This window comes from Tachyglossus aculeatus, chromosome 10 (genome assembly GCF_015852505.1).
Source record: "Tachyglossus aculeatus isolate mTacAcu1 chromosome 10, mTacAcu1.pri, whole genome shotgun sequence".
Taxonomy (NCBI): Eukaryota; Metazoa; Chordata; class Mammalia; order Monotremata; family Tachyglossidae; genus Tachyglossus; species Tachyglossus aculeatus.
Window position 1 is genome coordinate 29,738,919 of NC_052075.1, and position 24,797 is coordinate 29,763,715.

Here is a 24,797-nt window from a genome sequence, read left to right on the forward strand (position 1 = left end):
CGCTTGGGGGAAGCGCAATCCAGTAATAAAGAGAGACAATCCCTGCCCACAACAAGGTCACCGTCTGGGGTGGGGGCGGGGGGAGTCATACATCAACACAAGTAAACAGACATCAATATAAATAAATAAAATTAACATATACCTAAATACCGCGAGGCCGAGAGAGGGGGGAAGAGCAAAGAGGGAGTCAGGGCTAAAGGGCTTCTTGCTAAAACGCCTCACTTAGCTTGGATACAGATGGAGATTTGCAAACAACACGTTGAACCTGGAGATTTCTATTCGCTTTGACAAAGACCCTCTGAACAAACCTCGGAACGTCTCGCACGTGCGGTGAAAAGGCTTGACTCCCCTCTGACTGCATAAGGACACAGGGCTGAGGTAGCAGGGAGACCTGGCCAGGGGAGGGATTTCCAGAAGGGCAGATGCGGGGACGCACAGAGGGATGGAGAACGGTGTGGTCCTGTTTGTTAGACAGCAGATGAAGCATTACACTAATGCACAGGTACCGAGTCTCTGTGGTCGACCTTCTGCATCTCCTGCAGATTTTCCTGTAAGATTTCGTGGCTGAAGGAGCCTCACCCCTTGGTGGAAAATTCAAGTCGGTGCACCAGGTCCCTGATGGCCTGCTTGACCTGCTGGTTCCGTAGGGTGTAGATGAAGGGGTTCAGCGTGGGGACCACGGAAGTGTAGAACAAGGCCACCCCCTTGCTTATGTCTACCCTCTCCTTGGCGGACGGTTTGATGTACATAAAGATGCAGGTCCCGTATGTGATGGAGACCACGACCATGTGGGAGGAACAAGTGGAGAAGGCCTTTTTCCTCTGCTGAGTGGAGGGCAGTCTCAGGATGGCGCCGGCGATGGCCGTGTAGGACATGGCCACTAACGCCAAGGTGAACAGGAGCGTCCCCACTGCCAAGATGAAAGTCATCAGCTCCAGGAAACCGGTGTCCGAGCAGGAGAGCAGGAGCAGAGGAGAGATGTCACAGAAGAAATGGTCAATGGCTAAAGGACCACAGAAGTCTAGTTCGAGGCCAAGGATAATAGGAGGAGAGATGACCAGAAACCCGGTTATCAAAGAGCAGAGGACCAATAGTGTGCAGACACTCTGGCTCATGACGGTCGTGTAGTGCAGCGGCCGGCAGATGGCGACATAGCGGTCGTAGGACATGGCGGCTAAGAGGAAGAACTCGGTCACTCCCAAAAGGATGACGAAAAATAGCTGAGCTACACAGCAGTTGTAGGAAATCGCCCTATTCCCGGTGACAATGGTAGTCAGGAATCTGGGAATGCAGGCTGAGGTGAAGCAGATTTCCAGGAAGGAGAAGCAGCGCAGGAAGAAGTACATGGGGGTGTGGAGGCGGGAGTCCAGCAAGGTGAGGGTGACGATGGTCAGGTTGCCGGTGATGCTCAGAACGTAGGTGACAGACATGTAGAGGAGAATCACTGCTTGCAAGTCCGGGTCGTCCGTGAGCCCCAGGAGGATGAACTCAGTCACTTGTGTGTGATTCCTCATGGCTGACCTTTGGCTCCTGTTGGATAACACCTGAGGACTGTCAGTGGAGCTCACTGGAGTGGGACAGAGGACTGTGACTCCTTTCCCACTAGACGAACTGGGTAGGAACAGCTCCGGCTGTGGGAGACGTCGGTCATGGTAGGGACACAGCCCAATCCTTGAGATGACTTCATGGGTTTATGGCAGATACCTCCACGCGGGACAACAGAAGCGTGGTTGTCTCAGCAGTGACCCTTAGGCTTCCTCCCCCAAAACCTGCGTGATGTTTGGAATAGAGATTACGTTTAATTAGCACTGATTTGGGCGGGTCCTTCTCTAATAGCTCGGGGAATTACATCACAATTATTCCCTGCCCACAAGAAACTTCCATTCTTATGGGGAGGCAAACGTAAACATACTTACCAATAGCATGGTCAAAATGAGAAATCGAATAGCATATATACCTGATTGTTGAGAATGGGTGCAGATTGCTGCCTGGAAAATGGGCCCGTTAATGCCTTTTGTACATGTGATGGGGGTAAATTGATCTTTGTCTAAGCCCATGAATGTCAAGGTTTCACCTGAATACATGTCTCCAACCCATCAACTGTCAACGCCTGGATAAGTGAGATTGTCAGGAACCTTGAGGGAGGAAGAGTGTTTGGGATCATGAGCATTAGACCAGAGAGTGCTAAGAAGCTCATGGGCCAGCCATTCCCTGGAGATACTGCCAGAAAAGGGAAAAGGTCCTCAGGAGACAAGACCGGGATGTCTGCACTGGGTGAGCAATAAACAAGGTAATCAGGTCTTACTCTGGGTTCACGATCTAAGTAAGAGAGAGACCTATAATTGAATCCCCATTTTGCAGATGAGATAACTGAAGCATGGAGAAATTAACTGACTCGTCAAAGGTCAACTAGCAGGCACTTGGTAGAGCATGGATGAGAACCCAGGTCTTCTGGCACCCAGGGCGTGCCTTTTCCACTAGACAAAACTGCTTCTGAAGATTAGAGAATCTGTATACATGGTGCAGGTTAGGTGTTCAGATACTAATCATCCATCTGGGAGCCTCTCTGGATCAAAGGGACCCTGCCTGGTATAATAAGGATAACAAGGAACAGATTGGGGATTGAGTACTGGTGTGTGTGTGTGTGTGTGTGTGTGTGTGTGTGTGTGTGTGTGTGTGTGTGTGTGCGTGCGCACGCGAGGTTGTCCCAGGTGGGGATAACAGTCAATCCCCGTTTTTACAGATGAGGTAACAGGCCCCCAGAAGTTAAGTGGCTTGCCCAAGGTCACAGAGGAGACAGGTGGTGGAGTTGGGATTAGAACCCACGACCTCTGACTCCCAAGATCATATTCTTGTCACTAGGCTATGCTGCTTTTCTCCTTCTTCTCCCTTCTGCGCCGCCTACTTGGATGCTTACCTTTTAAGTATTTGCTATTCACCCCACTTTCAATGCTACAGCACTTACACCTATATCCATAATTTGCTTTGGGATTTATATTTATTTCTCTCCCTCTATACTGGATGGTTACTGTGATCAGGGAACGGGTCTACCAAGTCTGCTGTACTCTCCCAAGCCCTTCACAAAGTGCTCTGCGCACAATAAGCTCTCAATAAACACTATTGACTGATAATTACCAGTTCTGAACGGGGGCTCCACCACAGGATCACAGGCTCTGGGAGGCCGGGACTGGAGGGAAGGTGGCTGCAGTCATCCATGGATTGAGGCTCTGAAATCCACAAGAGAAACGGAACGTACCAAAGAGATGCTGAGAGGTCCTCGCTTCCCTAACACTCTGCCCTGATTCTGAGGGCCATCCCAAATGCCCATCTTTCATTTGGCAGGGAAGCGATGCTGAGATAATGTCATGCCTGTATTTAGTTTCCCATTTGTTCCCCTGTTCCGGGTTTTCACGCACCTCTTCAAGTGATGCTCGCTTTTGCACTCCCATCACCATTGGACATGCGACTCCATACAATCAACACGAAACCAAAGTGGGTGGGAAGGAAGGCATCAGGAATTTTCTCTGCTCATAACAGGGGTCAATCTGGAACCTTTGAGCAGGAGATAGGCTACTCTACCTAATGCAGGAGCAAGAGTGAGGTTTTATTGTCTTTTTTTTTCTGTTGGGCACAAGGGGACCAATTGTGAGAATAATGAAAGTCTCCCCAGGGGTTAGTCGGGAGACACTAATGAATGGTAGATGCTTTGGTAGCTCTGGCTGTGAAAGTGTAATACCCGGTTGGGGGCCCCATTCAGAGGGTCGGGGTGGGGGAGGGGGGTGTGGAGGGGACACAAGCTGCAGCAATTCCAATCCATTAATTCCTAATTCATGTGACCTAGTCCGTCAGTCAGTCAATCGTTTCATTGAGTGCCTACTGTGTGCAGAGCACTGTATTAAGCACTTCGGAGAGACCAATATAACAGACACATTTCCTGCCCTCAACGAGCTTACAAGTCTAGAGAAGGAGACAGACTTCAATAAAAATAAATAAGATTAGAGATATGTACATAAGTGCTGTGGGGCTAAGAGGGGAGATTAAATAAAAGGAATAAATCAAGGTGGCACGGAAGGGAGAGGGAGAAGAATAAAGCAGTGAGGATCAAGAGAAGAGTAAGAAGATGGAACAATGGGTATCTTTCTTCTACATATGGTGGCTGGGCCCAGAGGTGGTTGACGTATAAGGTTATTTGGGAATGGAACCTACTCTCAATTAATCCATCAATCATATTTCCTGAGCTTCTACTAGGGGTCCAGTCCTGTACTGAGAGCTTGGGAGATGAAAGTGGAAACAATAGATGTGAAGCAGCATGGCCTCGTGGAAAAGATCCCGGGTCTGGGACTCAGAGAACCCGGGTATTAACCTTGGCTCATCCGAGTGTGTCCACTTAACCATGAGGAGAGAGAGGAGGGAGATAGAGAATGACAAAGATGACTAATAGATCGTTTCTCCTAGATCTACTGGGCTCTCCGAAGCACTCGGTTAGCTGTTCTGCACACAGTAGGTGTTCAGTGGATACCATTGATTGACAGACTGGTAGGCTGCGGCTCCTTCTTTCCTTCGATTTATCGCCTTCCTCGGGCTCTAGCTCCGTGGCAGAGAGGTCAGTCCCAAGGTGCATCCACAATGGAGTCTCACGCACGGAGCCTCAGTTGCCGTTGGCCGTCTCCGGGCTGCCATGGCCGTTTCCCCCGCTCCAAACCGTGGCCTGGGTAGAGTCCCGCCATGTGGGGAGGGATATCCGAGCCGCGTTGTCGCCCCTGCAGTCTGGGTTGTGGGAGTGGTGTGCCGGGAGGGAAGAATCCATGTCTCAATCCGGAAGTATTTATTGAGGGCCTACTGTGTGTAAGCCCCGTCAATCAATCAAATGGCAGGTAATGACTGTCTACTGAGTCCTAGGCACTATACTAAGCGCTTGAAAGAGCACAGTTGATGAACATCACATGGTTCCTGTCATCCAATCGTTTACATTCGAATGGAAGAGGTAGATAGAAATGATTTCCAAAGAGTGGGAGCCAGAGTAAAAAAGGGATCAGCTAGGGAGCAGAACAAATAGAATAGATGTGAATGTCTAACCAAATAATAATAATAATGACATTTATTAAGCGGTTACTGTTCCCTCCCAAACCCTGTCCTCTCCCTGACTTTCCCATCACCGTACACGGCCCTACCATCCTTTCCATCTCACAAGCCCGCCACCTTGGTGTCATCCTTGAATCTGCTCTCTCATTCACCCCACACATCCAATCTGTCACCAAAACCTGCCCTTTCCCCTCCATCCAAACTGCTACCTTGCTGGTTCAATCTCCCACCCTATCCCGACTGATTATTGCATCAACCTCCTTTCTGATCTCCCGTCCTCCTGTCTCTCCCTGCTTCAGGCTATACTTCACCCTGCTGCCCGGATTATCTTTGTACAGAAACACTTTAGACATGTCACTCCCCTCCTCAAAAATCTTGAATGGTTGCCTGCCAACCAACGAATCAAGCAAAGACTCCTCACTCTCGGCTTTAAGGCTCTGCATCACCTCGCCCCCTCCTACCTCACCTCCTTTCTCCTTCTACAGCCCAGCCTGCACCCTCCTCTCCTCTGCCGCTAACCTCCTCACTGTGCCTCGTTCTCGCCTGTCCCGCCGTCGACCCCTGGCCCACGTCCTTCCTCTGGCCTGGAATGCCCTCCCTCCACACATCCGCCAATCTTGCGCTCTTCCTCCCATCAAAGCCCTACTGAGAGCTCTCCTCCTCCAGGAGGCCTTCCCAGACTGAGCCCCCCTTTTCTCACCTCCTCCCCTTCCCTCTCCCAAAGAGGGAGATCCCATCCCTCCCTCTTCCCTACCCCCTTCCCCTCCACACAGCACTTGTAAATATTTGTACGTATTTAGTACTCTATTTTATTTCTACATATTTGCTACTGTATTTATTTTATTAATGATGAGCATATAGCTTTACTTCTATTTATTCTGACGGTTTTGACACCTGTCTACTTGTTTTGTCGTCTGTTTCCTCCTTCTAGACTATGAGCCCGTTGTTGGGTAGGCACCACCTCTATAAGTTGCCGACTTGTACTTTCCAAGCGCTGAAGACAGTGATCTGTACACAGTAAGCGCTCAATAAATACGATTGAATGAATGAATGAAAAGCAGTGTGGCGTAGTGCTTACAATATGGGCCTAAGAGGTAGAAGACCTGTGTTCTGATCTCGTCTCTGCCACTTGCCTGCTGTGGGACTGTGGGCAACTCAACGTCTCTGTGCTTGTTTTCTCAACTGCCAAATGGGGATTCAATCCCTGTTCTCCCTCTTACTTAGACTTTGAACTCTTTGGGGACCAATTATCTTGTATCTACTCCAGCGTTTAGCACAGTGCTCAGCACACAGTAAGTGTTTATCACATATCACACAAAATAGCAGCATATTAATGATCACCACTTGAGTGATGCCTCAAGGCAACCGTGCACCCACTAACGGCAAAGAGGTGAGCATACCATCCACCACAATTTACCAGTGAAGGGATATTTGCATGATAGAATCACTGATCTTGCAAAGCTCTGATCAGTTACTTCTGTCTCTGGGGCTGTGTTCCCTTGCTCTGCTGTTAATTGAACCTTTGGGCACCTGGGCACCAAGCTTGGATCCACAGCCTCAAATACACATCTCTATGCTCCTCAAATCTGGGCCACAGAAGGACCAATTCCATTGTTCTGTACAGTGGGACTAATTAAAGTCTGAATTCCCCCATCCCATCCCTCAGGACTTCCTCTTATCCCAGGGTTCCCAGAGCCCTGAACGCTAGAAAAGCAAAGGACCTGATCCTCATCCCCATCTCCCAGTCTTTCAACTCCAATCCAAGCCAATCACATAGCTTTCCAACCTGTTCTAGCATAGCGGGAGACTGGAAGGAAGTTGGCCTTCGTTCTCGTGGATTTCCATTCCCCCTCAACTGAGAGTCATAAATCTCTCTTCCGGTTTCCATACCCCTGATCCCCATTTCTAAAGATAAGATCGCTGAGCGAACAGGAGAGGAGGAGATCTGTGAATTACAGCTCTCAGTACCCAATAAGGTCGTGGGGGAATAACGGGAGGATTCAGGAAAATCAGTTGACCGATTCTCCCATGTTTCCTCGCAGCCCGTGCCGTGAGGTAAGTTCTTCCTATTCTGCTCTTCTTCACTGGGCCACGAGTGAGGATGCACTTTCTGCCCACTTGTCCTGAGATGCCAGGGCCCTTTGAGAGCCTTTCAGTTCCAAGGATGAAGGATTAAGCAGTCATCGCACTACGAAAGGTACCATGACCAAATCCCGTCAACCACCTGTCTCTCTCAGTACTCTTTCTCTGACAACAGCAACAGTCTACTTAGAGGAAGCATATTCATTTATTCATTTAATCGTATTTATTGGGAACAGACTGTGAGCAAAGCACTGTACTAAGTGCTTGGGAGAGTACAATAAAACAAGAAGCAGACACATTCCCTGCCCACAGTGAACTAACATTCTAGAGGGTGATAATAAATTTCTTGACACCCATCTCAATGAATCATTCAGTCAATGATATTTTTCGAACGGTTATTGTGGGCCGAGCACTGTGCTTTGAACTTGGAAGAGTACAGTAGAGCAGGGGTGGTAGACCTGTCCTCAGCCCACACGAGCTTACAGTCTAGAGGGGGAGATGAACATTATTATAAGTAAATAAATTACGGATATGGACATACGTGTCATTGGGGCTGAGGGAGGGGTGAATAAAGGATGCAAATCCAAATGCAGGGGCGATGCAGAAAGAAGTGAGAGAAGAGGAAATGAGGGCTTAGTCAGGGAAGGCATCTTGGAGTAGATGCGCCTTCTCAGTAATGCTTTGAAAATGGGGAGAGTGATCGTCTGTCGGATATGAAGAGGGAGGGCATTCCACGCCAGAGGCAGGAAGTGTGCAAGAGGTCAGCGAAGAGATAGATCAGATGGAGATCTCAAAGAACAATTCATCCATGCCTATACCATCCCATCAGCCACTTAGCACTCGTTTGTTCATCTGTATAGTGCATTTCTTATCCATTCATTACTAATTTTAGGTGAGTTTTATGTATGCATTGACTACTATTCTTACTGTGCAAATTCTGTCTCATTCACTGTCTTACGAACTCTCAAGGATAGGGGTACCTTCGGTTGCTCCCAGATTCCTCTGGTGGTGAAAACTATCTAGACATCACCCATTTCCTCTTGGGAAACCCAGAAATAATTTGTCCAAGTCTCAGTTGGACATTACTAATTATTATTATTATCATATTTGTTAAGCGCTTACTATGAGTCAAGAACTCTTTTAAGCGCTGGGGTAGATACAAGTTAATCAGGCTAGACCCAGTCCCTGACCCTCATGGGGGCTCACAGTCTTAATCCCCATTTTACAGATTGGAGTCTAGAAAAATCTAGGAAGCAGTGTGGCTTAGAGGAAAGAGCATGGGCTTGGGAGTCAGTAGTCGTTGGTTATAATTCCCGCTCCACCACTTATCAGCTGTGTGACTTTGGGCAAGTCACTTAACTTCTCTGGGCTTCAGTTCACTCATCTGTAAAATGGGGATGAAGTCTGTGAGCCCCCCGTGGGACACCCTGATTACCTCGTATCTACCCCGGCGCCTAGAACAGTGTTTGGCACATAGAAGTGCTTAACAAAACCATCACCATTATTATTATTACAGATGAGGCAACTGAGGCATAAAGGAAGTGAAGTGACGTGCCGAAGGTCACCCAGAAGACAGGTGGCAGAGCAGGATGAGAATCCAGGTCCTCTAACTCCTTCCACTAGGCCATGCTGTTTCATGCTATTACTATTGATTGACTGCGTTTTTGGAACATTCCATACTCACTTAAGGAAGACACCTTCTCTGGGCACGGTTCGGGGGAAACCATGTCCCAGTAGAGGAAAGATGGATTTGTACTGCCTTGGTCTTATTAAGATACAGAAATCATTCAGGTTTTTAGACCCCCTCTGCCAATGACGAGGCGATACTAGACTGTAAGCTCGTTGTAGCCAGGGAATGTGTCTGTTTTATTGTTATAGTGTACTCTCACAAACGCTTAGTACAGGGCTCTGCACGCAGTAAGCGCTCCTTAAATACAATTGATTGAGTCACTAATCATTTGATTTGACAGTGATCGCGTATGTATTTTGAGAGCTGCTGACCAGACCGTTTAACTATGCCGATCCATCCCATTTTCCTTTCAGGGCACTGATGAGACGGCCCTGGCCAATCGCACGGCGGTGAGGGAATTCCTCCTGCTGGGATTTTCAGAAGTCCGGGAGCTGCAGTTGGTCCATGCCGCGCTGTTCCTCCTGGTCTACCTGGCGGCCCTAACGGGGAATCTCCTCATCGTCAACGTCACCGCCCTCGACCGGCGCCTCCACACCCCCATGTACTGCTTCCTCAGGAACCTGTCCATCCTCGACCTCTGCCTCATCTCTGTCACCGTCCCCAACTCCGTCATCAACTCCCTGACCAACAACAGATCCATCTCCTTCGTGGGCTGTGTCCTCCAAATGTTTTTCTTTATGTTTTTGGCTTCTGCCGAGCTGGCCTTCCTCACGGCGATGTCCTACGACCGCTATGTGGCCATCTGCTTCCCCCTGCGCTACGAGATCATCATGAGCAGAGGGGCCTGTGGGAAGATGTCGGCCGCCTCCTGGCTCTGTGGAGGCCTCTCCGGCCTCATGCACACAGCTGCCACCTTCTCTGCCCCCTTCTGCGGGTCCAACGCCATCCGCCAGTTCTTCTGCGACGTTCCCCAGCTCCTGGCGCTCTCTGATCCCAGTGGGATCGTCCGAGAACTGGGAGTCACGGGCTTCATTTTGGGTCTCTGCTTCTTCTGCTCTTTCTCCATCGTCGTCTCGTACGCTCACATCTTCTCGGCCGTGCTGAAGATCCGCTCGGTTCGGGGCGGGCCCAGAGTCTTCTCCACCTGCCTGCCGCACCTCTCCGTGGTCTCCGTTTTCCTCTTAACCGGTGCCGTGGCCTTTCTGAATCCGAGGTCGAACAGTTCACCATTTCTTGAGCTTCTTCTGTCCATGTTTTATTCCGTGGTTCCCCCCGCCCTGAACCCTGTCATCTACAGCCTGAGGAACAGGGACCTGAAGACCACCCTTGGGGATATTTTGGGTGGACTGTTGTTCAACTGTTGCTCATAGGTCAATCAGTGGTATTTATTGAGCCCTTACCTATGCAGAGCATTGCACTAAGTGCTTGAGAGAGCTGGTGCTTAGTACAGTGGCTGGCACATAGCAATTAACAAATACCATTATTTATTATCCGTATTATTATTATCAGTGAGGAGCCATTTGTGTGTTGGCTGGCCATGAACATCGTCAAGTTCCGCCATTTCCTCTCCATCCAAACTGCTACCTTTCTGGTTCAATCTCTCATCCTATCCCTACCGGACTGTCGCAGCAGCCTTCTCTCTGATCTCACATCCTCCTGTCTCTCCCCACTTCATTCTCTACTTCACTCTGCTGCCCGGATTATCTTTGTACAGAAACGCTCTGGGCATGTTAATCCCCTCCTCAAATATCTCCAGTGGCTACCAGTCAACCTACGCATCAGGCAAAACCTCCTCACTCTCGGCTTCAAGGCTCTCCATAACCTCACCCCCTCCTACCTCACCTCCCTTCTCTCCCTCCACAGCCCAGCCCGCACCCTCCTCTCCTCTGCCACTAATCTCCTCACTGTGCTTCGTTCTCTCCTGTCCCGCCATCGACCCCCGGCCCACGTCCTTCCCCTGGCCTGGAATGCCCTCCCTCCACACATCCACCATGCTAGCTCTCTTCCTCCCTTCAAAGCCGTACTGAGAGCTCACCTCCTCCAGGAGGCCTTCCCAGACTGAGCCTCTTTGTCCTCTCCTCCTCCCCATCCACCCCCGCTCTACCACCTTCCCCTTCCCAAGGTACTTGTATATATCTGTACAAATTTATTACTATATTTATTTTATTTGCATATATTTACTATTCTATTTATTTTGTTAATGATTTGCATATAGCTATATTTCTATTAGTTCTGACTATTTTGACAACTGTCTATATGCTTTTTTTTTGTTGTCTGTCTCCCCCTTCTAGACTGTGAGCCCGTTGTTCGGTAGGGACAGTCTCATTGTTTTGCCGACTTGTACTTCCCATGAGCTTAGTACAGTGATCTGCACACAGCAAGCGCTCAATAAATACGATTGAATGAATGACGGAAGCCAGATTGTAGGGGGTCTAGGAGAGAGCTGGAGTTGTGGAATTGGAGGCAGCGAGTGTAGACGACTCAGAGGAGTTTGGAAAGGAAGGATAGGAGGGAGATAGGGCAATAACTGGAAGGGACAGTGGGATCAAGAGAGGGCATTTTAGGAAGGAGGAAACGTGGGCATGTCTGAAGGCAGAAGGGAAGAAACCTTTGGAGGTGAGTGGTTGAAGATGGAAGTTAAGGAGGGGAGGAGGGAAGGGGTTAGAGATTTTATAAGATGAGAGGGAATGCCCGAATCACAGGTGGATGGGGTGGCACTTGAGAGGAGGGAGGAGAGGGAGGAGATATCATCTGAAGACTCTACTGGGAAGGGTGAGAAAGCAAAGGAGAAGTTTGAGAGCGGTGGTGATGGAGAAGCGGGAGGCATGACTTTGGGGAGCTCAAACCTTATGGTGTTAATTTTCCTAATGAAGTAAGTGGCCAGATCGTTGGGGGTGAGAGATGGATGAGGGGGAGGAACAGGGGGCCTGAGGATGGAGTTAATGTCTGGAACTGCTGGCGGGGGCGATAGGCATGGGTGTCAATAAGGGAAGTAAAATAGTTTTGCCTGGCAGCGGAGGGGGCAGAATTAAGGCAGGAAAGGATACATTTAAAGTGAGCAAGTTTGGCTTGGTGTTCAGACTTTCGCCAGCAGCGTTCAGCAGCTCGAGCATTAGAGTGAAGTAGGCGGACAGTGGCAGTGATCCAAGGCTAACGGTTAGTGGTGCAAGAGCAACGAAGGAAAAGGGGAGCGAGCAAGTTGAGTTGATTACAGAGGGTGGAGTTGAGAACAGTAGTCTGGTCATCAAGAGTGGGTAGAGAGGATAGGGAGGCAAGGTGGGGTGTGATGCGCTGAGAGAGAGACGGATGGGGTCGGGAGGTCTTTGTGGGGGAGTAATATAGATTTACAAGGGGGGAGGAGTGTGAGAGAGGAGGCAGATGAGAAGGTTGTGGTCAGAGAGAGGAATTTCTCTGGGCTAGGTGGGGTGGATCAGGAGGTTGGCGGAATCAAGGACAGATAGAAGGCTGGCGGCAGTGGAGTCATCGGGTACATCCATGTGGATGTTGAAGTCTCCGAGGATCAGAGTGGGCATGGAAAAGGAGAGAAGCAAGCTGAGAAAGGGGTCACAATGATTAAAGAAGTTGGAAGTAGGACGGCTACAAGAATCTAGAGGGGGTGGTAGAAAGGAATAATATGGGCTTCGAGGGAGGGGAAGGAAAAGGGAAGGGGGAGGAGGGATATTGCGAAAGCGACATTGAGGTGCGAGAAAGGAGCCGACACCTCCTCCTTTCCCGGTGAATCTGGGGGAGTGGGAGAAGAAAAGTCCTCCGCTGGAGAGAGCAGCAGAAGAGACCGTGTCATCCAGGGTGAGCCAAGTCTCAGTGAGGGCGAGGAGCAGGAGAGAGCGGGAATGGAACAGGTCAACGATGAAATGCAGTTTACCTATAATGGAGCAGAGGTTCCATAGGCCACACTTAGCAGCAGCGGGGAAAGGGTGCGTGGGGTGGGAAGGGTTTGGATGGGATTGAGTTGGAAGGGGCCTGGGCGGGGAGAGGGAGATGAGTGGTGGCGATGAGAAAGGAGAACTGGGATGGGACGGGGGCGGGGAGGAGGGGAGGGAATGGGTTGGAAGGGAGGGTTTGGGTGGGGAACTGCGCAAGGGGAGGGGGATTAGGGAGGGGGATGAGGGTTGGGGCTGGTACAGAAGGATTCTACGGAGGAGCAAAGGGAGGGAAAGAGCTGGGTGGGAGAGGGGAAGGGGAAGGTGAGGACTGGGAAGGAGAGATGGGAGCAGGGGAATTGATGTGTCATGGTGAGGTCAGTGAGGTAAATGATAGCACAGAGAACAGTTAACAATTAACATGCAATAACAACAATAAAATAAGCGGGTGATGCCTAGAGCAGAAGGTTGAATTGTCCATGGGTCAATCAAATCAAAAAGGCTAACGACGAAGAGAGTTCAGGGGCTCCTGGCCTAATTGTCTCTGAGGGGGTGGAGGATGGAGTCCTGAGGATGGCAGTTATGGAGAAGGGCGAAACTGCTTTGGGGGACATGGGAGAGGAAACCCCTAGGGAGGGGAGTAAACAACCAAATAATATGGCTGGGCTGAATAGGTGCAAATGCAGGTAGTTGCTAAATGTAATACAGTGAGAACAAGGGCCTTGTTACCTGGGAGGGGTGGGGGGAATCAGTCACATCCGTTCCTTACAGAGGGAAGGAGGGAGTGGAGACTCCCCAAAGAAGGTCGCTTTTCGGAGAGGGAGGGGGGATGCAGAAGGGAGTGGGAGAAGAGGAAAGGGGAGCTTAATCAGGGAAGGCCTCTTGGAGGAGATGGGCCTTCGATAAGGCCTTGAAAGGAGGGAGAGTCATTGCTTATCAGATATGAGGAGGAAAGGCGTTCCAGGCCAGAGTCAGGATGTGGACGATGGGTTGGCGGCGAGATAGACGAGATGGAGGCATAGTGAGGTTACCTACCGAGCTTTATTAGAGAAAGAGGAAGGGAATTAGAAGGGAGTCAAGACACACATTGATAAGATCATTAATCTCTGTGACCTTTAAACATTTAATATCTGCCCCTCTCCTCAGCCCTACAGCACTGAAGTACATATCTATAAATTATGTATTATGAATTATTTGTATTAATGTCTGTGTCCCCCTCTAGACAGTAAGCTCATAGTGGGCAGAAAATGTGTCTACCAATTCTGTTGCACTGTACTCTCCCAAGCGCTTAGTACAGTGCTCTGCACACAGAAGGTACTCAATAAATACCACTGGTGATGAAGACCAGGCAATAGCAAACCTGATGAGCCTTGTACAGCTGAGGAAAGGGTCTGAGTCAGGGAGACAGGAGCAAAGATTGGGGAAAAATCTTCCTGAGAAATATTTCAGAATCAATTAGTTGATAAGATTCAATGAGAACCTAATGTGTGCAGAGCTCTGTATTTAGCTCTTGGGAAGAGTGCAAGAAGTGTTAAAATACACCATCTCTGTCCAATCAATGAATCGATCAGTGGTATTTGTTGACTGCTTACTGTGTGGAGACCATTGTGATTAGAGTAAAATAGAGTTGGTAAACATGATCCCTACAATCAATGAGCTTACAGTCTAGTGGGGAAAGATGGACATTAAAATAAATATTAGTAATCAATCAATACAATTTACTGAGTGCCGAGCACTATACTAAGCTCTTGGGAGAGCACAATACAGCCAAGTTGGTAATATTAGTAATATGATTAAAATTAGTATAAGGGAGGGAGGAAGCATTTTTTAATGGTATTTGTTAAGCGCTTACTATTTGTCAGGCACTGTAGTAGATATAAACAAATCGGGTTGGATAGAGTCCATGTTTCACAAGGGGCTCTCAGCCTTAACCCCCATTTTATATATGAGGCAACCGAGGCACAGAGAAGTACCCAAGTTCACGGAGCAGATGAGTGGCAGAGTCAAGATTAGAACCCAGGTCCTTCTGACTCCCAGGCCCAAGCTTTATCCACTAGGCCATGCTGCTTCTGTAGCAGCATTTGAAGGAATCCTTAGTACAGTGACTGGCACATAGTAAACTCTTAACAAATTCCATTTAAAAATACAAAGGAGTGAGGTATTAAAGATGGCAGTTAGGGAGGGAAGAAAGGTTGGGAACACGTGTTCTCAGAAGATGAGAAGATTAGATACTGTCGAAGACAAACTTGACGAACTCTGCGTTGTGTTTGAGTGGATATGTTAGAGACGACAAGCAGCGTGGCCTAATTCATTCATTCAATCGTATTGATTAAGCGCTTACTGTGTTCAGAGCACTGTACTAACGGCAAGAGCCTGGGCTTGGGAGTTAGAGGACGTGGGTTCTAATCCCGCCTCCACCACTTGTCTGCTGTGTGACCTTGGGCAAATCACTTCACTTCTCTGTGCCACAGCTACCTTATCTGTAAAATGGGGATTAAGTCTGCGAGCCCCACGTGGGATAACCTGATTACTGGTATCTTCTCCAGCACTTAGAACAATGCTTGGCACATAGTAAGAGCTTAACAAATGCTGTAATAGTAATAATAACAATTTACCACTGGTTCTTCTTCTAGCACTAGTATGGTGAGGCCGTTTAGTGGCAGAGATTCCCTGCTACTCAAGACCAGCTCAGTTCTGAGTAATCCAAAGGTTCTTTTGTACAGTAAAGCACCTTATGTAATGAAAGTACAATGCAGGTTAAATACATCAAGTTGGGCAGGAACATCCCTTGGGATGGGGTTTTCTACCTTGTTCTCAAGGTGATTAAACCCCACCCAACCTCACTAAATTAGATAAGCAGCATGGCTCACTGGAAAGAGCGTGGGCTTGGGGGTCAGAGGTCATAGGTTCTAATCCCGGCTCCACCACTTGTCAGCTGTGTGACTTTGGGCAAGTTACTTCACTTCTCAGTGCCTCAGTGACCTCATTATTAAAATGGGGATGAAGACTGTAAGCCCTGAGTGGGACAACCTGATTATCTTGTATCCCCCCCAGCGCTTAGAACAGTGCATGGCACATAGTAAGCACTTTACAAATGATATTATTATTAGTAGTAGTAGTAGTAGTATATGAGTAGCTTCATCTTTTTTTCAGCTATTCCTTTCGGTAGACCTAGAGAACAAAGTGAAGATGTGTTGTGAACTGGATTGCTTTGGTAACCAGAGGCGATCAAGCAGAACTACAGCTGAATTGGTTTGGAGAGAATGGGGCAAATGCAAGCTCTTGACGATTATTTTTTCCCATTACAAGTTGGGTGAAGATTTGGGGAGCAGGTGGGACATGGTAAGGGCCCAGACTTGGGAATCGGGAGGACCTGGGTTCTAATTCCAGCCCCACCACTTGTCTGGGCATGTCGCTTCACTTCTCTGGGCCTCAATTACTTCATCCGTCATATGGGGATTAAAACTGGAAGCCCCAAGTGGGACATGGATTATGTCCAACCTGATTAGCTTGTACTTACCCCAGCATTTAGTACAGAGCCTGGCACATAGTGAGTGCTTTACAAATATCATTTAAAAAATCCCCGCCTAAGAGATCCATGGGAAAGCGGCTCTAGGGAGGGGAGGGAATTGAGTTGGAAAGGGGACGGCGTGGGGTTTAGGGGAGACCCCGCTGGATGATTTCAATTTCCTTAACAAAGTATTTGGTGAATGAGGGTAGAAGAGACTTCGAGGTGTGAGATGGTTAAAAGATACGTCTCCTTGTGGATAGAGATTGTATCTATCAATCAACTAATGAAATTTCTTGAGCACTCGTGTGCGGAGCACTGTAGTAAGAGCTTGGTAGAGTACAATCATCATCATCAATGGTACTTACTGAACGCTTACTATGTGTGGAGCACTATACTAAGCATTTGGGAGAGGACAATCATCATCATCAGTGGTATTTATTGAGAGTTTACTCTATGCAGAACACTGTACTAAGTGCTTAAGCTTGTTACTGCTATATTGTGCCCTCCGGCACTTAGTACAGTGCTTTGCACACAGTAAGAACTCGATAAATACCACTGAATGAATACAACATGGTTGATAGACATGCATCCTCCCCACAATGAGCTTACAGTCTAGAGGGGGAAACAGACACTAATATAATTGAATGTCTATCAACTCTATCGCAATGTATGCTTCGAAGAGCTTAGAACAGTGCTTTGCACAGAGTGACTGTTCAGTACATACTATTGATTGATTGAGGTAAGGGGTTGAAATGTATGGCTCCTGTCTCATCACATGTCCCAATTTCCTGTTGGAAATGTAACTATTCTCTATGTCTGATTCACATTTCTTAGATCATGGCCAATGGTGAGGGAATTCCTACTGCTGGGATTCTCGGAGGTCTGGTTGCTGCAGCTGATCCACGCCACGCTGTCCCTCCTGGTCTACCTGGCGGCCGTGACTGGGAATCTCCTCATCGTCGCCATCACCGCCCTCTACCGGTACCTCCACACCCCCATGTACTTCTTCCTCAGTAATCCGTTCGTCCTCCAAGTCTGCCTCATCTCCGTCATCCTCCCCCAAACCATCCACAACTCCCTGACCACCCAACGGGACATCTGTGTGGCTCAGTTCTTTCTGGAGGCTCTGTTTGACGGTTCAGAGGTGTTCCTTCTCACGGCGATGTCCTACGAAAGCTACGTGGCCATTTGCTGCCACTTACGCTACGGGCTCATCATGGACCGAGGGGCCTGTGGGAAGATGGCGGCCGCCTCCTGGTTCATTGCGGGGCTATCTGGAGTGATGTACCCAGCCGGGACGTTCTCCGTAAACTTCCGCAGCTCCTCGAGGTCCAGCAGTTCTTCTGGGATGTCCGCTCCCCCCGAAGACCTCTCGTTCTGGGACGCACGTTGTCACTGATACCAGTTTCATCGTTGGTGACAGTTCATCTCTTTCGTCTCCGTTGTGGTCTCGTACATGCGCATCTTCCGGGCTGTGCTGAGGATGCCAGCCGCCGAGGGCCGGGCCAAAGCCTTCTCCACCTGCCTGCCCCACCTTGTCGTTGTGACTTTATTCATAGCAAACGGAAGCTTTGTCTACCTCAAACCTATGCCTGACTTGGACTTGGACTCTCGGCCCTGGACTTGCTGGTATCCGTGTTCTACACCGCGGTGCCCCTCGCCTTCACTCCCCCATCTACATCCTGAGGAATCGGGACATGAAGGCCGCTCTAGGGAGGGTTCTAGGGGGCCATCCGTTTTTCCAGAATTGAAGCCCCCTCGCTTTACCCTGACATCAGCCCCCTGGATAATAATAATAATGTTGGTATTTGTTAAGCGCTTACTATGTGTCAAGCACTGTTCTAAGCTCTGGGGGGAATACAAGGTGATCACGTTGTCCCACGTGGGTCTCGCAGTCTTCATCCCTGATTTACAGATGAGGGAACTGAGGCACAGAGAAGTGAAGTGACTTGCCCAAAGTCACACAGCTAAGTGGCGGAACCGGGATTAGAACCCACGACCTCTGACTCCCAAGCCTGGGCTCTTTCCACTATGCCACGCTGCTTCTCTAAGCAGATGTCTCCTAGCTACCGAGTCTTGGCCAGCAGCGGCCATTAGCAGCAGAGAACAGATTCATCGAGACTTTCTGAGATCAATGCTTGAGACTCACTTATTTTCTACCTTCCCTAATGACCGCTTTTCCCTCTCCCCTCCCGGCTCAACTCTCCTACTGGATTCCAGCCTTCTCTCTGACTCGGGTGGTCAGCAGTGGTTTTATTCCCGACAGTCCCGTTTCAGTACTATTATTACTACTACTAATAAAAACAATATTTCTTAAGTGCTTACTGTGTGCCAAGCATGAGAAGCAGCGGGCTTGGGAGTCAAAGATCATGAACATGAACATGTCTAAAAATTCAGTTAAAATGTCCTCTCCCACATGCTTAGTACAGTGCCCTGCTCACAGTAAGCGCTCAACAAATACCATTGATTGATCTGCAATTTCTTTTAAAGACTGTCTCCCCCAGAGACTGTAAGCTCCTTGTGGGGAGGAACGTGTCTACCAACTTTGATCTTTTGTCCTCTGCTAAGCTCTTAATACGGTGCTCTGCACGCCAGAAGTACTCAATAAATACGATTGATTACGTAATCAAAACGAGATGCTCCCATCTGAAACCCCAAGTGGAGATTTTTCTTATTTCTTTAAGAAATTAAGTCCTTCCTCTGTGCTTCTTCAGGCAACCTGCAGATTCTCCAAGGAAATGGCCAACCTCATGGCAGTGAGGGAATTCCTCTTTCTGGGTTTCTCGGAGGACCTGCAGCTGGTCCACACCACGCTTTTCCTCCTGGTCTACCTGGCGGCACTGACGGGGAATCTCCTCATCATTGCCGTCACCGTCTTCGACATGCTCCTCCACACTCCCATGTACTTCTCCCTCAGGAACCTGTCCGTCCTTGACATCTGCCTCATCTCTGTCATCCCCAAATCCATACTCAACTCCCTGACCGGCCAACTGTCCATCTAGTATTGGAGCTGTGTGCCTCAAGTCTTTCTGGTGATCCTGTTTTCCAGCTCGGAGTTGTTCATCCTCATGGTGATGTCCTACGACCGCTACATGGCTATCTGCCATCTCCTGTGCTACGTGATCATCGTGGACCGTGGGGCCTTTGTCAAAATGGCGGTCACTTCCTGGCTCAGCGTGGAGCTATTTGGAGCGATGTACTCAGCTGGAACGTTCTCTAAAGAAGCTTAAGAGTTTCTATGGACACCACGAGGTCCAGCAGTTCTTCTGTGATGTCCGCTACCTGCTGAAGGCCTCTAGTTCTGAAACACACGTTGTTATCAACGCTATTGAGACCATCGGTGGCGTCTTTGGTTTTATCTCCTTCGTCCCCATCGTAGTCCCGTATGCGTGCATCTTCCGGGCCGTGCTGAGGATGCCAGCCACCGAGAGCCGGGCCAAAGCCTTCTCCACCTGCCTGCCTCACATCGTCGTCATTACCATCTTCCTCTTTACTGCCACCATCGCCTACCACAAGCCCATGTCTGACTCCCCATCATTCCTGGACCTGCTGGTATCCATGTTCTACACCGAGGTGCCCCCCCGCCCCCCGCCACAACTCTGAACCCTCTCCTTACAGCCTGAGGAACCGGGACGTTAAGGCTGCCCTGGGGAGCGTTCTCTGGACGTGTCCGTTCCTCAGACATAAAAACTCCCTCTCTTTGCCCTGACATCAGCCCCCCAGGATGTTTCCTAGCCTCCGGGTCTTTGCCAACAGCAGCGGTTAGCAGCAGGGAACAGATTCATCGAGAATTTCAGAGATCAATGCTCCGGACTCACTTATTTTCTACCTTCCCTGATGACCACATTTCCCTCTCCTCTCCGTGCTCAACTCATCTCCTGGATTCTAACCTTCTCTTAGACTCGGCAGATCAGTATTGGACAGTCCTGTTTTAATAATAAAATAATAATAATAATAATAGTATTTATTAATCACTTACTGTGTGCCAAGCACTGTACTAAATGACAGAGTAGATACAAGATAATCGGGTTGGACACAGTCCCTGTCCCACACAAGGCTCAGAGTCCAAATAGCCTAGTAGAAAAGGCATGGGCCTGGAAAGTAAGGGCTCAATAAATGTAATTGCATAAATGAATGAAAGTCAGAGGACCTGGGTTCGAATCTCACTTCTACTTGCTTGGTGTGTGACCTTGGGCAAGTGACTTCATTTCGTCATTTCTGTTTCTTCAACTGTAAAATGGGGACTCAGTACCTGTTCTCCCTCCTACTTAGATGGTGAACCCCAAATGAGACAGAAACCTCGTCTGACATGATTAACTTGTCGACTACCCCAGTGCTTAGAGAAGTGCTTGACACACGGTATATAGTTTACAAATACTATAGTCATTATTACAATAAGTAGGAGGGTGTAGGATTTCATCCCTATTTTACAGAAGAGGAAATGGAAACGCAGAGCAGATAAGTGACTTGCCCAAGATTACACAGCAGAAAGGCGGCAGAGCTGGGATTAGAGCCCCTGTCCTCCTGGGTTTTAATGGCCTAAGCAATATCCCAGATTATGGGCCAGATATAGTCTGGTAGTAGTAGTAGTAGCAGCAATAGTATTTATTAGGTGCAGACTGCGTACTAAGTGCTGGGAAAAAAGTCCACAGTTGAGATATATATATATATATATATATATATATATATACTCAAATTCTAATACTCACTTCTCACCCCAAGTCACCAAAGTCATGGTTTTGGTTTTTTTTTTAAATGGTATTTGATAAGCTCATACTATATGTCAAGCACTATTCTAAGGACTAGGGTGGATACAAGCTCACCAGGTTGGGTAATGTCCCTGACCCACATGAGGCTCAAAGTCTAAGTAGGAGGTAGAACAGAAAGATGAGAAAACTGAGGCCCAGGAAAGAGAAGTAACTTGCCCAAGGTCACACGGCAGGCGGGACTACAACCCAGGTCCAATTACATTGCATTCTCATAAATGCTTAGTTCATTACTCTGCCCAAAGTAGGCATTCAATACATACTCTTGAGTACTTCCTGAGCTGGAGCAGGGGGCAATTGGGTGCTAATTCTATTTTATCGTACAGTACAGTGCTCTACACATAGCAAGGGCTCAATAAATACCATTTCTGATTGACTGATGTCAGTGGCAAGAAATGGGGGCTGGGGAGGGGCAGGAATCCCTGGTGTTGGAGGACGGATTTTGGGCTCACCCCGGAGTGTGAACGCTAGTATTTGGGGGAGCCCAGATACACCAATGGTGTCCAGCGAGGGTCCTGATGGATACTAGACCCCCTGAGGCACTTGACGTCACGTGGGCAATGTCAGATCACACCATAACGACAGCGTGGCCCAGTGGGTAGAGCATGAGCCTGGGCCACCACTTGCCTGCTGTGCGACCTGGGGCAAGTCTCTTGGCTTCTCTGTCTCTCAGGATCCTCACCTGAAAAATGGGGACTTAAGACTGTGAGCCCCATGTGGGATGGGGAATGTGTCAAAACCCATTAGCTTGTTTCCACCCCAGAGTGTGACACACACACCCCAGTGCCTGACACATACTAAGCGCATAACAAATACCACAGTCATTATTATTATTATTATACACAACATTGTGTAGAGTTCATCCAAAGCCATCCCCCCTTGGAGGGGGACGGGGGGCGGGGGGGAGGGGGTATGGACCTCTGACTCCATCACTGCTCTGGGGACACAGTAACTGACAACTAGACTGTCCCGCATAATCAGGATGATTGACCTCTCTGGACATGCTGTACTGTCCCCTGAGTGAAGAAGATAACATTACCTGTCTGCTAGATGACCTTGGACAAGTCACTTCACTTCTCTGTGCCTCAGTTACCTCATTTGTAAAATGGCGCTTGAGACTTTGAGTCTCACGTGGGACAGGGACTGTGTCCATTGCTTAGTACAGTGCCTGGCACATAGTAAGCTCTTAACAAATGTCATTATTATCATTATTGTATCCACCCCAGCGCTTAGTACAGTGCTCGGCACACAGTAAGAGCCTACCAAATAGAACAATTATTATTAGTAGCCCAGTCTGAGCTCTCAGGGATGATGAGAAGCAGCGTGGCTCAATGGAAAGAGCACGGGCTTGGGAGTCAGAGGTCATGGGTTCAAATCCTGGCTCCACCACTTGTCAGCTGTGTGACTTTGGGCAAGTAACTTAACTTCTCTATGTCTCAGTTACCTCATCTGTAAAATGGGGATTAAGATTGTGAGCCCCATGTGGGACAACCTGATCACCTGTATCCTCCCCAGCGCTTAGAACAGTGCTTTGCACATAGTAAGCGCTTAACAAATGCCATTATTATTATATTATTATTAGGTCACCGATGGGATCCAGAGTCTCCCAGCTAACGAGGTCTCTCGGGCCGAGTCCAGGGCTGGTCCTCCCTGGGGACCCCCTCCCCTCAACCATCACCCCGAAACAGTGGATGCCTTCTCTGAGGGGACCCTGAGGTCATCAGGGAACTACTGAAGACAGGTTACTTCACGGAGCTTTTCCCGTCACAGCCACAAATGCGGAAGAGGGGACGAGGACAGAGTGAGCGTCCAGAATCTGTCTGCAGTTACTGTCTCGATGTTGGACAGCTCCAGTGAGTCTGAGTCTGGAGGGGGCTGAGAGGGGTGATGGCGTTGAGAAAACACCTCTTGCCAGCGTCCTCATGCTGCTTGTAGTAATAATAGTATTAATAATTGTGGTATTTGCTAGATGTTTACTGTGTGCCAGGCACCGTACTGAGCTCTGGGGTAGATAAAAGGAAATTGGGTTGGACACAGTCCATGTCCCACATAGAGAAGCAGCGTGGCTTAGTGGAAATGGCACGGCTTGGGAGTCAGAGGAGGTGGGTTCTAATCCCGTCTCCACCACTTGCCTGCTGTGTGACCTTGGGCAAGTCACTTCACTTCTCTGGGCCTCAGTAACCTCATCTGTCAAATGGGGATTAAGACTGTGAGCCCCACGTGGGACAACCTGATTACCTTGTAACTACCCCAGTACTTAGAACAGTGGTGGGCACATAGTAAGTGCTTAACAAATACCATTATCATCATCATGGGACAGTCCTAAATCCCCATTTCATAGTAGAGATTTTTCAGATTTCTTTGAGGAAATAAATCCCCTCTCTGTGCCTCTTCAGACAACCTGCAGATTCTCCAAGAAAATGGCCAATCTCACAGTTGTCACAGAATTCCTGCTTCTGGGATTCTCGAAGGTCCGGGAGCTGCAGCTGGTCCACGCCGCGCTGTTCTTTCTGGTCTACCTGGCGACCCTGTCTGGGAATCTCCTCATCGTCGCTGTCACCGCCCTCGACCGGCGCCTCCACACCCCCATGTACTTCTTCCTCAGGAACCTGTCCGTCCTCGACCTCTGCCTCATCTCTGTTACCGTCCCCCAGTCCATCCACAACTCCCTGACCAACCAACGCTCGATCTCTTATTGGGGCTGTGTGGCTCAGGTTTTCCTGGTCGCCCTGTTTGCCGGCTCAGAGCTGTTTCTCCTCACGGCAATGTCCTATGACCGCTACGTGGCCATCTGCCACCCCCTGCGCTATGGGGTCATCGTCGACCGAGGGACCTGCATAAAAATGGCTGCCGCCTCCTGGCTCAGCGCGGGGCTGTTTGGGGTAGTGTACACAGCCGGGACATTCTCCCTAGGCTTCTGCGGACACCACGAGGTCCAGCAGTTCTTCTGTGATGTCCTCTCCCTGCTGAAGGCCTCTCGTTCTGGAAACCATGTTGTCATCGATGTCAGTAAGGTCATTGGTGCAGTCTTAGGTTTGATCTCCTTCGTCTCCATCGTCGTCTCGTACGTGCGCATCTTCCGGGCCGTGCTGAGGATGCCGGCCGCCGAGGGCCGGGCCAAAGCCTTCTCCACCTGCCTGCCTCACATCACAGTCGTCACCTTCTTCCTCTCTACGGCCGCCATTGCCTACCTCAAGCCCGTGTCAGACTCCCCTTCGACCCTGGACCTGCTGGTGTCCGTGTTCTACACCATGGTTCCCCCCGCCCTGAACCCTCTCCTTTACAGCCTGAGGAATCGGGATATGAAGGCCGCCCTGGGGAGGGTTCTTGGGAGGCATCAATTCCTCAACATTAAAAGGCCCCTCTCTCTGCCCTGACAGTGGCCCCCTGAGACGTTTCCTAGCCCTGCACTGATCTCCCCTCCCCCTTCTCTTTCTCCTCACCCTTCACTGATCTTCCCCCATCTCTTCTCTCTCTTCTTACCCTTCACTGACCTCCCAGCTTCCACACCCTTTCCTCATCACTGTGGCTATTCTTTTCTTTTTTTAGAGTATTGTTAAGGACTTACTAGGTACCGGGCACCGTTCTAAATGCTAGGGTAGTTACAAGCTAATTAGATTGGACACAGTCCATGTCCCACATGAGCTCACAGTCTTAATACCCATTTTCCAGATGATGATGATGATGGTACTTGTTAATTGCTTTCTATGTGTCAATCACTATACTAAGTGCTTGGGTAGTTACAAGATAATCTGGTTGGAACCAGTCACCGTCCCATGTGGGACTCACAATCTTAATACCCATTTTTAACAGACGAGGTAACTGAGGCACTGAGAAGTGAAGTG

At 49.1% G+C, this 24,797-nt stretch overlaps 3 protein-coding genes across 3 annotated transcripts; 2 read left to right on the forward strand and 1 right to left on the reverse strand.

Moving 5' to 3' along the window:
- Positions 1-575: 575 nt before the first annotated feature.
- On the reverse strand, positions 576-1,535 carry LOC119932844 (olfactory receptor 6C74-like). The gene has a single exon (XM_038751963.1). It carries the CDS (start codon positions 1,512-1,514, stop codon positions 576-578), a length of 939 nt encoding a protein of 312 aa, XP_038607891.1. The 5' UTR covers positions 1,515-1,535.
- A 4,898-nt stretch (positions 1,536-6,433) lies between these two features.
- On the forward strand, positions 6,434-10,164 carry LOC119932845 (putative olfactory receptor 14L1). The gene is made up of 3 exons (XM_038751965.1): positions 6,434-6,472; positions 6,994-7,137; positions 9,208-10,164. Exons 1-3 carry the CDS (start codon positions 6,434-6,436, stop codon positions 10,162-10,164), a joined length of 1,140 nt encoding a protein of 379 aa, XP_038607893.1.
- A 167-nt stretch (positions 10,165-10,331) lies between these two features.
- Positions 10,332-24,329, forward strand: LOC119932846 (olfactory receptor 14A16-like). Its single transcript, XM_038751966.1, has 8 exons — positions 10,332-10,345; positions 17,021-17,123; positions 17,298-17,414; positions 17,507-17,602; positions 18,901-18,942; positions 19,189-19,344; positions 19,409-19,591; positions 23,349-24,329. Exons 1-8 carry the CDS (start codon positions 10,332-10,334, stop codon positions 24,327-24,329), a joined length of 1,692 nt encoding a protein of 563 aa, XP_038607894.1.
- Positions 24,330-24,797: the final 468 nt, after the last annotated feature.

Bases quoted from the DNA above. Each gene is read 5' to 3' on its own strand.
- LOC119932844 (XM_038751963.1), bottom strand. From the start codon at position 1,514: ATGAGGAATCACACACAAGTGACTGAGTTCATCCTCCTGGGGCTCACG.
- LOC119932845 (XM_038751965.1), top strand. From the start codon at position 6,434: ATGCCTCAAGGCAACCGTGCACCCACTAACGGCAAAGAG. The intron at 6,473-6,993 runs GTGAGCATACCA...CCATTTCTAAAG, and splicing joins CACCCACTAACGGCAAAGAG to ATAAGATCGCTGAGCGAACA. The intron at 7,138-9,207 runs GTAAGTTCTTCC...TTTTCCTTTCAG, and splicing joins CTCGCAGCCCGTGCCGTGAG to GGCACTGATGAGACGGCCCT.
- LOC119932846 (XM_038751966.1), top strand. The intron at 17,603-18,900 runs GTGACAGTTCAT...GTGCTTCTTCAG, and splicing joins TGATACCAGTTTCATCGTTG to GCAACCTGCAGATTCTCCAA. The intron at 19,592-23,348 runs GTGCTGAGGATG...GTGCCTCTTCAG, and splicing joins ATGCGTGCATCTTCCGGGCC to ACAACCTGCAGATTCTCCAA.